The sequence below is a fragment of the Macaca nemestrina genome, chromosome 17 (assembly GCF_043159975.1).
Source record: "Macaca nemestrina isolate mMacNem1 chromosome 17, mMacNem.hap1, whole genome shotgun sequence".
Lineage (NCBI taxonomy): Eukaryota > Metazoa > Chordata > Mammalia > Primates > Cercopithecidae > Macaca > Macaca nemestrina.
In genome coordinates this window covers 87,372,320-87,389,002 of record NC_092141.1, presented here as the reverse complement: position 1 = coordinate 87,389,002, position 16,683 = coordinate 87,372,320, and the positions used below count along the sequence as shown (strand labels likewise).

Genomic DNA, 16,683 nt, shown 5'->3' with positions numbered 1-16,683 from the left:
AACAAGGAATGCAGAGGGGAGGGTGTTCCAGGCAGGAAGTATGAAGGGATACAAGCAGAAGGAACTGGGCTGGGTGCAGTGGCTCACACCTGTAATCCCAGCACTCTGGAGTCTAAGGCAGGAGAACTGCTTGATGCCAGGAGCTCTGGACCAGCCTGGGCAACACAGCAAGACCCTGTCTCTACAAAAAATTAAAAAAAAAAAAAAAAAAATTAGCCAGGCGTGGAGGCATGTGCCTATAGTCCCAGCTACTTGGGAGGCTGAGGTGGGACGATCGCTTGACCCTAGAGGTCAAGTGCAGAAAGAAATAAACAGGAACAAGACCACTTTCAACAGAAAAACCCAAGAGGGCCTCAATAGTTCAGAGAACACACACACACACACACAAAGCCTACACAGGTGTCAGGGTTCACCTATCACCTCCGTCCTACCTGCAGACCCACTTTGGCAGGTACAGAGCTGATGAGCCCAGAGGCCCTGGGGCTATCCTAGGCAGGTCTCCTCCTTACCAGGCAGCTGTCACTGGGAATGTTCCACCAGGGCCTCAGGCCAAGAGTTCTTGAAGGCTTTTATATGTTGGCTTCCTGTTTAATCTGTGTACTGACAGGTTTATTTTTGTTAGAAAAGAGAAGGAGCTGAAAGCCAACTACATTTCATGAATACATTATGGAGGAGACTCAACCTTCAAGTGGCAATTTTATATACCCAAAAAAGGAAGGTGCTTAAGAAAGGAGCTGAGTGTTTTACACAGGTCACCACAATGACAACATATGCCAAGGAGATCACATCTGGGCTGGTTTCACTCAAAAAAACTGAATGGCCAGGCACAGTAGCATTTGCCTATAATCCCAGTGCTTCAGGAGGCTGAGGCAGGAGGATCACTTGAGGCCAGGAGATCGAGACCAACTTGGGCAACATAGAGAAACCCCCTCTCTAGAAAAATTAAAAGTTAGGCCGGGCGCGGTGGCTCAAGCCTGTAATCCCAGCACTTTGGGAGGCCAAGACGGGCGGATCACGAGGTCAGGAGATCGAGACCATCCTGGCTAACACAGTGAAACCCCGTCTCTACTAAAAAATACAAAAAAAAAAAACTAGCCGGGCGAGGTGGCAGGCGCCTGTAGTCCCAGCTACTCGGGAGGCTGAGGCAGGAGAATGGCGTAAACCTCGGAGGCAGAGCTTGCAGTGAGCTGAGATCCGGCCACTGCACTCCAGCCCGGGCGACAGAGCGAGACTCCATCTCAAAAAAAAAAAAAAAAAAAAGAAAGAAAGAAAAATTAAAAGTTAGCCAGGCATGGTGGCGTGCACCTGTAGTCCCAGCTACTAGGGAGGCTGAGGCAGGAAGACTGCTTAAACCCAGGCATTCGAAGCTGCAGTGAGCCAGGATTGTGCCACTGCACTCCAGCCAAGGCGACAGAGACTCCACTTCAAAAAAAAAAAAAACAAGGCTGGGCACAGAGGCTCACACCTGTAATCCCAACACTTTGGGAGGCCGAGGCAGGTGGATCACCTGAGGTCGGGAGTTCAAGACCAGCCTGACCAACATGGAGAAACCCTATCTCTACTAAAAATACAAAATTAGCCGGGCCTAGCAGCACATGCCTGCAATCCCAGCTACTCAGGAGGCTGAGGCAGGAGACTCACTTGAACCTGGGAGGCAGAGGTTGCAGTGAGCCGAGATCGCGCCACTATGCACTAGCCTGGGCAACAAGAGGAAAAACTCCATCTCAAAAAAAAAAAGACTGGGCATGGTGGCTCACACCTGTAATCCCAACACTTTGGGAGGCCTGTGCAGTCAGATCACCTGAGGTCAGGAGATCGAGACCAGCCTGGTAAACATGGCAAAACCCCATCTCTACTAAAAATACAAAAAGTAGCTGGGCGTGGTGGCTCATGCATATAGTCCCAGCTACTGGGGAGGCTGAGTCAGGAGAATCGGTTGAACCTGGAAGGTGGAGGTTGCATAGATCGCATCACTGCACTCTAGCCTGAGTGATGGAGAGAGACTGTCTCAAAAAAAAATCATCATGACCATCATCTAACGGCAGCACAGCAGCCAGGGTAGAAGGAGCCAGTTCCTGCTCTGAAACTACACTGCTCGCTGCTCAGGGACCTATTTTTTTTCTTTCACATCAGACAGAACCCCATGGGGGTTAGTTCCCGGCTTTTTACAATGTAACTCCTGGGAATTTTCTCAGAAAAGGTTTATCCCCGTGCTAGAGCAGCCCCCACTGCATAGTAATCCCAGCCTCCAGGGGCTGACCACCTGCACAAGCAATTCCCCCACCCCAGGTAGGCTTACTTACCAAGAAAGCACATGGCCCAGTCCCAAAGCCCCAAGAGACGTGAGGAGGCAGAGAGGCTGCGGTTATTTTACCAAAAAAGCCTAGTTACATGTGACATTCGCCATTTAGGGAACTAAACCAGTACACACACAATTTCCACATCGAGACCTGGGCTCCCCTGAATCATCTCTTTCTAGATACCTTCTAGCACCCAGTTCTAGTTATAGGAAGGAGGAAGTGGTGGGGGCTGGGGAGTCAGATAATAAGCTTCTGCCACCCTTGCCTCTCTGAAGGCCACTCGTTTACTCTGGAACACTGGAGAAGTTGAGAGAACAGGACCAGGAGAAGAGCCGGTGATACTCCCTACCACCAGTGCCCCCGCATTCAAAATCAGACCAGCTGTACTACATCACCAAACAAACCTCAGCAACAACCAAAACAAATGACAGACAATGCAAAACAATCCCCAGGCTGCCATTCTAAAGGTGAAATGAGACCAGCATCTTCTCAGAGGACCAGCCAGTGGCCCAGCTCCAGCCACCACGCCAGGAAGCCTGACTCCGGAGAAAGGTTCAGTCGCCTGACTTACGGCTTCCCGTGGAATATGCAGGCAAATTCCCTGAACTGAGGAGTGGGCTGGGCCTAAGTGCTGAGGACCCTGACCTGGGGGCCCACCCTCTACCGAGAGGGCCAAAGAAGGCGGCGGGGTGCCTTGGGGAGGGGAGGAAGGTTTCTTCCCATCATCTTGAGGAAGCTCCACATCTGAACCGCTCTGACCAAGCAGCGAGCCAGGACTGGGGCCGCCACCAAGCAAGGAGAGGGAAGCCTGCTTAGCCACCCAGGCAGCCCCAGGCAGGACACTGCGCCCTACACACACTTGCCCCCATGAGAGGCCTCAGTGGGACCTGAGCTCACAAGAATCAGCCAAACTGAAATAGTGAGAGCAGGAAGCAGCTGAGGAGCTCTGGAACACACATGTTTACAAAAGAAACCTGGGGGCCGGATGCAGTGGCTCACAGTTGTAACCCCAGCACTTTTGGAGGCCGAGGCAGGCAGACCATGAAGTCAGGAGTTCAAGACCAGCCTGGCCAACACAGTGAAACGGTCTCTACTAAAAATACAAAAATTAGGCCAGGCGCGGTAGCTCATGCCTGTAATCCCAACACTTTGGGAGGCCGAGGCAGGCGGATCACAAGGTCAGGAAATCGAGACCATCCTGACTAACATGGTGAAACCCCGTCTCTACTAAAAAATACAAAAAATTAGCCAGGTGTGGTGGCGGGTGCCTGTAGTCCCAGCTACTCAGGAAGCTGAGGCAGTAGAATGCCATGAACCCGGGAGGCAGAGCTTGCAGTAAGCCGAGATTACACCACTGCACTCCAGCCTGGGAGAAAGTACGAGACTCCGTCTCAAAAAAAAAAAGAAGGCGGCCGGCCGCAGTGGCTCACGCCTGTAATCCCAGCACTTTGGGAGGCCGAGACGGGCGGATCGCGAGGTCAGGAGATCGAGACCATCCTGGCTAACACAGTGAAACCCCATCTCTACTAAAAATAAAAAAAACTAGCCGGGCGAGGTGGCGGGCGCCTGTAGTCCCAGCTACTCGGGAGGCTGAGGCAGGAGAATGGCGTGAACCAGGGAGGCGGAGCTTGCAGTGAGCCGAGATTGAGCCACTGTACTCCAGCCTGGGCGACAGAGCGAGACTCCGTCTCAAAAAAAAAAAAAAGAAATACAAAAATTAGCTGGACGTGGTGGTAGGCACCTGCAATCCCAGCTACTTGGGGAGGTTGAGGCAGGAAAATCGCTTGAACCCTGGAGGCGGAGGTTGCAGTGGGCCGAGACTGCGCCACGGCACCCCAGCCTGAGCGACAGAGAGAGACTCCATCTGGGAAAGGAAAGGAAAGGAAAAAGGAGGAAGGAGGAAGGAGGAAGGGAAGGAAAGGAAAAGAAAAGAAAGCAAGCAAAGAAAGAAAAGAAACAGGCCGGGCGCGGTGGCTCAAGCCTGTAATCCCAGCACTTTGGGAGGCCGAGACGGGCGGATCACGAGGTCGGGAGATCGAGACCATCCTGGTTAACATGGTGAAACCCCGTCTCTACTAAAAAATACAAAAAACTAGCCGGGCGAGGTGGCGGGCGCCTGTAGTCCCAGCTACTCGGGAGGCTGAGGCAGGAGAATGGCGTGAACCCGGGAGGCGGAGCTTGCAGTGAGCTGAGATCCGGCCACTGCACTCCAGCCTGGGTGACAGAGCGAGACTCCGTCTCAAAAAAAAAAAAAAAGAAAGAAAGAAAAGAAACAAACAAACCTGGGGAAAACAGAAGGCATTTCTCCCTTTTGTGGGGCGATGGTTTCCACTTCACCATTCTACAGCTGCGCGTGCTCTGCTTCGTGGAAAACACTGGCAGCCCTCGCCTTTCTCACCATGTGTCAACAGCGCCTAGAGGCCCTACCGAGATCCCGCGTTCTCAGGGAAGGGACGCCACTGAAGACAGGCAAACACCAGGGAATTACACCGCGGTCTACACAGAACCTTTAGATGTCCCTTCCACATCTCCTAATGTCGGAGAACACATGTTTCCCCCTAGAGCTGCAGTACTTACTGTCACCCACTGTGTCCCACCAATGGCACACATGTAACAGGCCAACTTCTTGGAGTTTTTTCCAAAACTGGGTATGTTTTGATGAACTTTCATGAAAGAGTACGGTAAAGCTGGAGGACTGTCTTCACCGAACAGGGCAGAAGTTGCGCTCTATACTGAACACAGGTCGGTAATCCAGTGTCCCTCAGAGGCGTGGTCTGAAGGTCCAGGGGCCCCTTCTTTAACTGTAAGATAACATTCAAGGTACAGATTCTGTGGCCTGGAGCCCATCCAAATCTGTACAAAACCATGAAAAAAGAAGTTTTTAAAAGAAACTGAGCTCTCTGGATTGCAATATTTTCAGAAACTACTTTTTGAGAAAAACTCACCCTACCCCCTCCGTCACAAATATTTAAATGTAAAAAAGTGAACTGATGAGAAAAAGCAACAGTCATAACACTTCCTGAGAAAGTCTCCAGAAACTACAAGAAGGTACCGTACTTCCTGCAACCCTGGCAGCAGGCGGCCCTTCCTGACTAATGCAAGACCTAACCCCGAGTAAGGGAAGTGAGTGTGGATTCCCGTAGGTTACAAAAGACCAACGGTCGGCTGAACTCCCATAACAAGTCCGGCACGAGAGGCCCAGGCCGCCAGCATTCAGCTACATGCTGACTAGATGACTCTCCCCTTGGCTTAGCCAAAAGAAGTCGATTACACTGGGGGCCAGAAATCCAAAATATATTTATAACCCACAATACAGCTTGGGTAGCCAAATGCACCAGGCACATCAAAGTGCCTGATGAGAATCAATCACATGTTCTACGACTCCAAAGGGCTTCAGCCAGCCTGACTCCTAGCACCCTCAAAATCAACACATTTACATAAACCAGATCCCGGTAACAAAGGGATTAGCATTCCAACCATTTTAACCCCAGGCGGGTCTCTGTCTGCTGGAGTCTAACACACCACCAACTAGAATGTGCTCAGGGATACTCATATTAACATTAACTTAAAGCTACAACTGGGAAAGTCAGTCCGTTATAAATCTTTTAATTCACTGCAAGATCAAATCTGAATTATTGGGGAAAACTATGCTTTGATTCTAAACATCCCCTTCCCATCCATTAGACTGCTATAAATAAACCAAGAGGGCCGGGCGCGGTGGCTCAAGCCTGTAATCCCAGCACTTTGGGAGGCCGAGACGGGCGGATCACGAGGTCAGGAGATCGAGACCATCCTGGCTAACACGGTGAAACCCCGTCTCTACTAAAAAGTACAAAAAAAAAAAAAACTAGCCGGGCGAGGTGGCAGGCGCCTGTAGTCCCAGCTACTAGGGAGGCTGAGGCAGGAGAATGGCGTAAACCTGGGAGGCAGAGCTTGCAGTGAGCTGAGATCCGGCCACTGCACTCCAGCCTGGGCGACAGAGCGAGACCCCATCTCAAATAAATAAATAAATAAACAAACAAACAAACAAACCAAGAGATGGTTATACTAAACTCTAAAGAGTAAGGAAGACTGAATCCCAACATCACAAAGTTCAAAAAAAAGTAACTTCTGGAAATCTGATGGTCCCTCAGAGTAAAAACTACTTACACATTGAACAAGTGACCTGCCACTACAATGAAAGAAAATCTAGGCCGGGCATGGTGGCTCACGCCTGTAATCCCAGCAATTTGGGAGGCTGAGGCAGGAGGATCACTGAGGTCGGGAGTCCGAGACCAGCCTGACCAACATGGAGAAACCCCATCTCTACTAAAAACACAAAATTAGATGGGCCTGGTGGCGCATGCCTGTAATCCCAGCTACTCGAGAGGCTGAGGCAGGAGAATCGCTTGAACCTGGGAGACACAGCTTGCGGCACTTCAGCCTGGGTAACAAGAGTGAAATTCCGTCTCAAAAAAAAAAAAAAAATCTAATTCAAAACAATCTGCTGGACACCTGTTTCCCTCTTATAACTCAGAGAAGTTAGGAACCCCTAACCCATCCAACATACACACTCAACAAGCTCCTAGAATTGTGAAAAAGTTTCAAACATAAAGATGATTCTGGCCGGGCGCGGTGGCTCAAGCCTGTAATCTCAGCACTTTGGGAGGCCGAGACGGGCGGATCACGAGGTCGGGAGATCGAGACCATCCTGGCTAACACGGTGAAACCCCGTCTCTACTAAAAAATACAAAAAACTAGCCGGGCGAGGTGGCGGGCGCCTGTAGTCCCAGCTACTTAGGAGGCTGAGGCAGGAGAATGGTCTAAACCCGGGAGGCGGAGCTTGCAGTGAGCTGAGATCCGGCCACTGCACCCCAGCCTGGGCGACAGAGCAAGACTCTGTCTCAAAAAAAAAAAAAAAAAAGATGATTCTGCACATATAGCTAAAACTGAAAATAGTTTAAAGAGGAAAAAAAGTAAGCCACAGATAAAATATTTCCTTGTATAGTAGGCAGGTTCAAGATTAGGAACTAATGCCCTCACGATACATTTCCCACTTGGTCTCATCTACTCCAAGTAACAAGAGCATTCTGTGAAGCCAGATGACTCAAAAAAAAACCCTATCTGAAGCATCTGTCTCCCTCTCCTGAGGAACCTGGACACTGATTAACATGACCCAAAGGTACCTTACCATTATCCCCAAAACCTGAGCCTCTTCTTTACTCCGTTTTCGTGAAATGTACCAACATCCATGTGCCCCATTAAGACTGACTCTAACCCAGCTCTCTTTTCTGCTCCCACTGCCCCTGACTTCACATAAAAGCCCCCACCATCTCAGGCCGAGCCAGAATCAAAAGAAATCATACGTGGAATCTCAGAACTTGTCTTCCTGGGTCTCTGGCCCAGACTGGCTTGCTCCTAGCCCCTCTTCTTCCCTCCCTCCATCCCGTACTTGGTACCCCTAGTCAGCTCCTGGAAATGGTTTCAGTATTGGTGGGACCTCAGAACTGTCTTTCGCTGCAGTCCATGTCACTATCATTTCTTGAACATCCACTCCCCCTCTTCTTCACCGAGCCTAACTACTCTGACCCCTCCTTCAACACAGCTCTGAGCCATTGCACCGGGAAGCCTTCCATGACCTTCAGGTGCCTCTCCAAGGTACTGCCATGACCTTCTACCTACTTCTTGTAATTGTTTACCGGTAGGAGCATCTTGGAGGTGGGGCTGCGTCTTTATCTTTGCTTCCTGAGTACCTAGCACAGCACAGCAGTGCTCAATACACACATGATGAATAAATTAATGGATCCAGCAGTCCCTAATGATAATGAGTCAGATGCTAGCTTAAGAGGAAATGACAGTGCTTCTAAATCATTAATTAGAAGTAATTTTAAGTAGAGTTCTCTGTCTCTGTGGCTGTCTCTGTGCCTGAAAGGAAACCGCGGCAGTAAAAGGAACGTCCCCTCACGAGGGTTCACTGGCCCTCCAACAGCTGACTCAGATCGACAAGCTAAAACCTAAAATAATTCAAGCTCATGACTGCACAGAACTATTATCAATGAATCAATGATCAGCGAGTTACAAGAAACCACATCATTCGGGGAATGAGAAATTGGGAGGTGCAACTTAATAATGGAGAAGAAATGAAAGTCAGCAGCCAATACAGGGTGAGCAGCCACAACAAACATGAATAACTCGAACACCAAGGCCACAACGCATCAGGAAAAAACTGCAAACCGAATAAGGCAAAAAAAAAAAAAAAAAAGGCTCAGAAACCTACACTACCACTCAATACTGGTCAAAGCAGTTATCCTCAGTCCTACCACAGGCATTATTTCCAAGGATTACAAAACAAGAACTTCTGTCTTACTGCTCAAGAAACTGAGTTTTGCTGGTTGAACTGTTGTCCCAGAGAAACAATCATCTCTCTCAGCTTAATGAAGAAAGATGAAGGCACACAAACTGCATCCACTCATACAATTTAAAAAAAAGAGTTTAGAAAGTCAATTTGGACTATCTCCAGTGCCACACTGCCCCTACCACCACCAAAACAAAAAACAAAAAAGCGGCTGGGCGCGGTGGCTCACGCCTGTAATCCCAGCACTTTGGGAGGCCGAGGCAGGCCAGTCACAAGGTCAGGAGAACGAGACCAGCCTGGCCAACATGATGAAACCCCGTCTCTACTAAAGATAAAAAAATTAGCCGGGCGTGGTGGCATGTGTCTGTAGTCCCAGCTACTCTGGAGGCTGAGGCAGGAGAATCACTTGAACCCGGGAGGTAGAGGTTGCAGTGAGCCGAGATCACGCCACTGCACTCCAGCCTGAGCGACAGAACAAGACTCTGTCTCAGAAAAAAAAACAAACAAAAAAGCACACTCATGAGAGATTTTTAAAAGAATTTGTGGGCCGGGCGCGGTGGCTCACGCCTGTAATCCCAGCGCTTTGGGAGGCCGAGGCGGGCGGATCACAAGGTCAGGAGATCGAGACCACGGTGAAACCCCGTCCCTACTAAAAATACAAAAAATTAGCCGGGCACGGTTGTGGGCGCCTGTAGTCCCAGCTACTCGGGAGGCTGAGGCAGGAGAATGGCGTGAACCCGGGAGGCGGAGCTTGCGGTGAGCCGAGATCGCGCCACTGCACTCCAGCCTGTGCGACAGAGCGAGACTCCGTCTCAAAAAAAAAAAAAAAAAAAAAGATTTTGTGTCAACTGCCCCAACATCCTTTAGTAATCAATTCCAATGTTGAACAATGATTAATAATGAACTGTTTTTCATATAGTTTAAACATATAGAGAGAAATGACAAAGTCACCTAAATCTTGTCTTAGAGGGTAGAACATTTTTTTGAAACTGTAAACCAAATCTCAGTGATTTGAGGCCAGGACGTGTAAGTCATCTGACTTCACCACCCACAGAGATGAGCAGGTCTTTTGCTAAACACTGAAAAAATGAAAATGCAAAAAATGGAGAGGCCATTTCTTTTACAGTCCCAGTCCTGCAGGGTTCACCAATGTGAAAATTAGCAGGTTTCCAAGAGCACCATCCTGCCCTGATTCTATCACCTAAAAATTCCCCTAAATCAAACTTGAGTTTACGATGAAAATCTTCCACCATAGATCATGAACAGCAAGCTTTTTTCTGTACCTAGAATCAGCACACATGACTGGACCCCAGATCTCTGTACTAGATGTCTGACCCCAGGTCAAATCTCACCCAAGGAGTACAGGTACAGATAGAAAATCTAACACAACGCAATCTCAACTAAAGGAAGCAGTTCTAAGATTTTTTTTTTGTAAAGATCAAGCGTTAGGCTCAATTAAGAAAACTATTTGCAGCCAGGCACGGTGGCTCACGCCTGTAATCCCAGCACTTTGGGAGGCCGAGGTGGGCGGATCACCTGAGGTTGGGAATTCGAGACCAGCCTGACCAACATGGAGAAATCCTGTCTCTACTAAAAATACAAAATTGGCCGGGCGTGGTAGCTCGTGTCTGTAATCCCAGCTACTCGGGAAGCTGGGGCAGGAGAATCGCTTGAACCTGGGAGACGGAAGTTGCGGTGAGCCAAGATCACGCCATAGGACTCCAGTCAAGGCAACAAAACTGAAACTCCGTCTCAAAAAAAAAAAGAAAGAAAGAAAGAAAAGAAAAGAAAACTATTTGCACACAAGAGAATTATTTATCCCCCTTTTTTTAATATTAGCAAGCCTCGGGTCAGCATGTTCTTGGCAAATGTTTATTTTAAAAGACCACTGCCTGAACAAATTGCTCCAAAGCCTACTTCATCATTTACATAACTTCAGTACTTTTCCAGAACACAGGCCCTTTGAAATGTGTAAAGTGTTTCGAGTGGCTCCTCTTCCCATGCCTGAGTGTTACTAAGGATTGCTTCACAGCTCTCTCTGGCAGGATGTGAGAAACGCTGTATACACAAAATCCCAGCAAGGCTGATTACTCACGCCAAGTCACCTCACAGCCAGGATTACTTAAGGAAAAGACCCCTCTGAACTCTCCGACACTCACATCCTGGGGCCGAAACCATGATATAAGCAGCCTCTGGAGCTTGACCGAAGCTCCTGAATGCACACACAGTCCCCCTTTTAACGTGTAAGTGCACGGTGGCCGGGGCTCGCCAACAAGCACGGTGTAGACGGGGAGCAAGAACTGGCCGGGCTGCGCAGGGCCCCCTGAACAATGGCACACGAGTCGCCCACCCTCCCTCAAGAAGGCCAGTGAAGCAGCACATCGGTCAGGCGCTGAGCACCCGGGAGGCAGAAATGGGCCCAGGAACCAGGGAGGGACTTGCTGCGGATGCCCAGGACGCTGGGCCCGGGAGTTTGAGCGCCGGGGGGCCGGGCCGCAGCCGCGAGGGCTGCACTCTCAGCCTGGCCGCCTCTCTCACCTCCTGCGCTGGCGGTCCCGGTTCCTGCCGAGGCGGTCGGACAGGCGTCCCAGGAGCGCGGCCAGCCCTGGGCGGCCAGGCAGGAGGCCCAGTAGTCGCCTCCAGAACACGGGTCCCGCCGCCGCTGCCGCCGCCACCGCCATGGAGATTCACCGCTTCCGCTTCCGCTCCCGGCGCGCACGAACTTTATTGACAAACGCGAGCGCGGACACGGTGCAGGCGCGCAGGCGCCGGAGCCCTGGCCCGGGGAGGGAGGCCCTGCACCGCCCCCAAGCCTCAGTTTCCCCTCTGGGGGACACAGGCGAGGAATAGTGGTCGCGCCACAGGAGTGGGTCGGAAGTCTGCCCGTTAAACCCGCAAGGGCTCCAGGCGGCCTGCATTCCTGCAGTCACTTGTCACAGGTAGCGGAGGAAAGGATGCGGCGCAGGGGCTCTAAGAGCAGCGTCACATTTGGCTCCAACTCACCAGCTGTCAGGGGATCCTCCCAAAGTGCTGGGACCACCAAAGTGCGTGTGCCACCGTACCCGGTTAATTTTTTAATTTTTTGTAGAAATGGGGGGGGTCTCACTGTGTTGCCCAAGCTGGTCTCGAACTCCTGGGGTCAAGCGATCCTCCTGCCTCAGCCTCCCAAAGTCTTGCCAAGCCTGGCCACTGGCTGTCAAAATTGACTCCTTGGCGCACAGTGGCTCACGCCTGTAATCCCTGCACTTTGGGAGGCAGAGGCAGGTGGATCACATGAGGTCAGGAGTTCGAGACCAGCTTGGCCAATGTGATGAAACCCCGTCTCCACTAAAACTACAAAAAATTAGCTGAGCGTGGTGGCGTGCGCCTGTAATCCCAGCTACTCAGGAGGCTGAGGCAGGAGAATCGCTTGAACCCGGGAGGCGGAGGTTGTAGTGAGCCAATATCCCGCTACTGCACTCCAGCCTGAACAACATAGCGAGACTCCATCTCAAAACAAAAAAAAAAATTGAGTCCTCATTGAAAAGTGGGGGGAATTACTGTTTGAGGCTCTAATTGATAGGGTGTTCTTTAGACTTGTACAACACCCCTAAGGTGTTAAACTTGAACAAAGTCTGTTCTTGTATGAAGTCTTGTAACCTGGTTAACGCTGACTCACTAAGGTGCACAGAACCACGGAAAATCCCCACCAGACTGAGGGAGGAATCATCTTTCACCCTGTTAGTCCCAGAGGCTGCAGCTCCATGGCACAGAACAGTCTCAGCAAATCTGTGTGAGATGAACAGAGTCTTCCACCCTCCTGATGTGCCCAAGTACGCAGATATCACTGGCCCCAGCAACACACAGTTCTATGCCCAAAAGACTGAAGGAGCGCATCCTCATACACCAAGAACACTGTTTTTTGGTTTTTTGGTTTTTGGTTTTTGTTTTGAGACAGGGTTTCACTCTTGTCACCCAGGCTGGAGTGCAATAGTGCGATCTTGGCTCACTACAACCTCTGCCTCCTGAGATCAAGAAATTCTCCTGCCTCAGCCTCCAGGATTACAGGCGTGCTGGGATTACCGGCATGCTGGGATTACAGGCGTGCTGGGATTACCGGCGTGCTGGGATTACAGGCGTGCTGGGATTACAGGTGTGCGCCACCACACCTGGCTAATTTTTGTATTCTTAGTAGAGACTGGGTTTCACCATGTTGGCCAGGCTGGTCTCAAACTCCTGACCTCAAGTGATCCACCCACCTTCAGCCTTCCAAAGTGCTGGGATTAGAGGCGTGAGCCACCACGCCTGGCCCAAGAACACTTTTTGAAGCTAATTTTAAAATGGAGAACTTCGTGGCATTCTGAAAGGCAGGAGAGGTGATCTCTGATCTGTAATATGCAAAGCTCCCTGGCTGGCCCACATAGGCTGGGACCTGGAAACTGGAAAAGCTGTAGGATATAATCATAGTCTACTGTGTTGTGAGGTTAAAATGATATGGACACGTGGGCTGGGCGCAGTGGCTCACGCCTGTAATCCCAGCATTTTGGGAGGCCAAGGTGGGCGGATCATCCGAGGTCGGGAGTTCGAGACCAGCCTGACCAACAAGGAGAAACCCCATTTCTAGTAAAAATACAAAATTAGCTGGGTGTGGTGGTGCGTGCCTGGTAATTCCAGCTACTCAGGAAGGCTGAGGCAGGAGAATCGCTTGAGCCAGGGAGGCGGAGGTTGCAGTGAGTCGAGATCGCACCACTGCACTCCAGCCTGGGCAACAAGAGCGAAATTCAGTCTAAAAAAAAAAAAAAAGATATGGACACACTGAAAAAAACCCTCCAAAGTCCACTTCCACAGATTATGCAGGGAAATCAACTACACATTCCCACAAGAATGTTCATCTCAGCCTTGTTTGTGATATCAAGTGTGGAAGCAAATCTTGAGGAGTAGGGGCTTGGTTAAATAATGATACATCAGTACGTTGGAAGACCACACATCCATAAAAATAACATGTTCTGGAAGAATATTTAATGACATTCAGTGTAAAAGCCAAATTACCAAGGAGTAGTGTAGAGACCATGTGATTTTATTAAAGGTGAGAGAGAGAGAAAGAGGAAATGTGTGTATGTATACAGAAAGACTGAAAGGAAATACCCCCAAAAGTAAGCGTTGGTTATTTGGTGCCATTAAGGAGTTTCCAAATTGTTGACAATCAACAAGTATTTCAGATTGGCTTTGAGTTGCCTTTTGCGTTTAGATGGCTTAACTAATACTACATGGAATTTGATTCAACCCTTCCAAGTTAGAAACGGTGAATCATCAAATTTCCTAACTTCCAGTAACTAGAATGAGGCCATCCATTGCATGGTTCCACTTTTGCACTGTTCCTGGCCCACAGTTGTTGCAGAGTAAACACTTGCTGTATGGCTACACCGTCATGCTCAGCGGTGAGTGCCGCATGGGCCCTGGGAGCTTAGTTATCATCCTGGAAAGAGCTGGCAGCTTTTCTACATGGGTGCTTTGCTGTGCGAGGTACTGAAACAAACAACCATGCTACAGGCTCACTGGGAATTCCCAATCTTAAATAACTGCTAGTGACAGACAGCAATATTGATAGCATGGTAAGTCAAACTAATAAGTATTTACACTAAGGATAAACATCAAGGAATGACCCAGTCCCTTCTGAAACCACACACCGAGAGCCTCTGGCCTTCATGGCTAGTTTAAAACAGACAGAGCTATCACCAGAGTGAGGCAACCACAACTTTGCCCCGGGACACATACATTTCAAGGTTGCAAAAATGTTAAATAATGGTTTTCAGAGATTGTGCAATTTTTAAATGATTCCATTTACAAGATGACAGCACGTATGCATTCTTCCTGTCAGGAGGTCTCCTCTGGGCTAGTTACCGAAAACAAGTAGAGGAGATAAGACCCTCCCAGTCAACAAAGGTGACCCCGAGAGCCTGCCTGGGAGCACTCAGGGTGTCCCAAAGCTGCTTGACCGGCTCACAATCTGGGTCAGACACTACTGGATTCCCATCTCAATGACTGCGGGCGAAAAGACATCTGTCTTAGTCCCCCTCACCCTCCTGCCCTCACCCACTGCCTTCTCGTTAGTCCCACTCGCTCCTTCCCAGACAGGAGGTGTCAGGGTTAGAAAGACAGGGTCGATGGGATTGACATCCTATGTCTTCCCAAACGGAAAAGGAAACCCATTCATTGGAAGGAGAGTTGACGTCAACGAGTGGTGGGCTGCTGCCCCTGAGAGCGGGACCGCTCTCCCAGGCAGGAAACACCAGGAAATCCTGAGCCAACAGCCCATGCCTCACTGCCTGTGATTCACTCCCTGAACCGAAAATCACTGTAACACAAGAGGAAGGCTCCTCCTCTTCTAGCTCGCTTGCTGAGAGAGGGTCTCTCCCAAACACGGGGCTGTTAGCAAATTCCGAAGGGAGGAAGTGTCTGTCCGGCCCACCTTCTGCCTCCAGAGATGAGAAACGGCCCCGGGGGGGCTGATCAGCTGTTTGTGAGGAGCCTGTTCTTTTTTTTTTTTTTTTTGAGACGGAGTCTCGCTCTGTCGCCCAGGCTGGAGTGCAGTGGCCGGATCTCAGCTCACTGCAAGCTCCGCCTCCCGGGTTCACGCCATTCTCCGGCCTCAGCCTCCCGAGTAGCTGGGACTACAGGCGCTGCCACCTCGCCCAGCTATTTTTTGTATTTCTTAGTAGAGACGGGGTTTCACCGTGTTAGCCAGGATGGTCTCGATCTCCTGACCTCGTGATCCGCCCATCTCGGCCTCCCAAAGTGCTGGGATTACAGGCTTGAGCCACCGCGCCCGGCCTTGAGGAGCCTGTTCTTTGTTAAAAGGAATGCAGCCTGCCCGCTGGAGATGGGATGAAACCGTAACTGCCCCGTGGGTTCACCTTGCCTGCCTCCCAGACAGAACTGATTTATCAAGACAGGTGCATTGCAATGGAGAAAGAATGATTCACGCAGAGCCGGCTGCGCGGGAGACCAGAGTTTTATTATTACTCAAATCAGTCTCCCCAAGCATTCGGGGATCAGAGTTTTTAAAGAAAATTTGGCAGGTAGGGAAGCTTGGGAAGTGGGGAGTGCTGATTGGTCAGGTTGGAGATGGACTCTTGGAAGGTTGAAGTGAGGTTTTTTTGCTGTCTTCTATTCCTGAGTGGGATGGCAGAACTGGTTGAGCCACATAACCAGTCTGGGTGGTGTCAGCTGATCCATGAGTGCAGGGTCTGCAAAATATCTCAAGCACTGATCTGCGGTTTTACAATAGTGATGTTATCCCCAGGAGTAATTTGGGGAGGTTCAGATTCTTGGAGCCAGAGGTTGCAAGACCCTAAACTGTAATTTCTAATCTTATAGCTAATTTGTTAGTCCTGCAAAAGCAGACTAGACCCCAGGCAAGAAGGGAGTCTTTTCGGGAAAGGGCTGTTATCAATTTTGTTTCAGAGTCAAATTATGAACTGAATTCTTTCCCAAAGTTAGTTCGGCCTATGGCCTACGCCCACGAATGAACAAGGACAGCTTAAAGGTTAGAAGCAAGATGGAGGCCGGGCGTGGTGGCTCATACCTGTAATCCCAGCACTTTGGAAGGCTGAGGTGGTTGGATCACGAGGTCAGGAGATCGAGACCATCCTGGCTAACACGGTGAAACCCCGTCTCTACTAAAAATACAAAAAAATTAGCCATGCGTGGTGGCACGTGCCTGTAGTCCCAGCTACACAGGAGGCTGAGGCAGGAGAATCGCTTGAACCCGGGAGGTGGAGGTTGGAGTGAGCTGAGATCACACCACTGCACTCCAGCCTGAGCAACAGAGCTAGACTCCATCTCAAAAAAATAAAAGAAGATGGAGTCGATTAGGTCTGATTTCCTCTACTGTCATAATTTCCTCAGTTACAATTTTGCGAAGACGGTTTCAAAGCCTACCTGGGAGTGGCTGCCTGTCTCCCTCTCCCTCTATTCTTCCCCTTGGTCATACGTCCAGTCTCACGGGCCTGGCCTTCTCTCGAGCCCGCGTCCTCCTCAGCATCTTTTTTGTTGTTGTTGAGACAAAGT

At 50.0% G+C, this 16,683-nt stretch overlaps 1 protein-coding gene across 3 annotated transcripts in view; it reads right to left on the bottom strand.

Annotated features, from left to right (window-relative positions):
* Window positions 1-11,334, bottom strand: part of LOC105469246 (phosphatidylglycerophosphate synthase 1) — a 50,130-nt gene extending 38,796 nt beyond the window's left edge. For all 3 annotated transcript variants that reach the window (XR_011615215.1, XM_011720059.3, XM_011720060.2), the window contains exon 1: window positions 11,173-11,334. Coding sequence is in view for 2 of the 3 variants with exons in the window: in XM_011720059.3 (XP_011718361.1) it covers window positions 11,173-11,315 (143 nt within the window). In the remaining variant the exon portion in view is untranslated. The remainder of the gene's footprint in view (window positions 1-11,172) is intronic.
* Window positions 11,335-16,683: the final 5,349 nt, after the last annotated feature.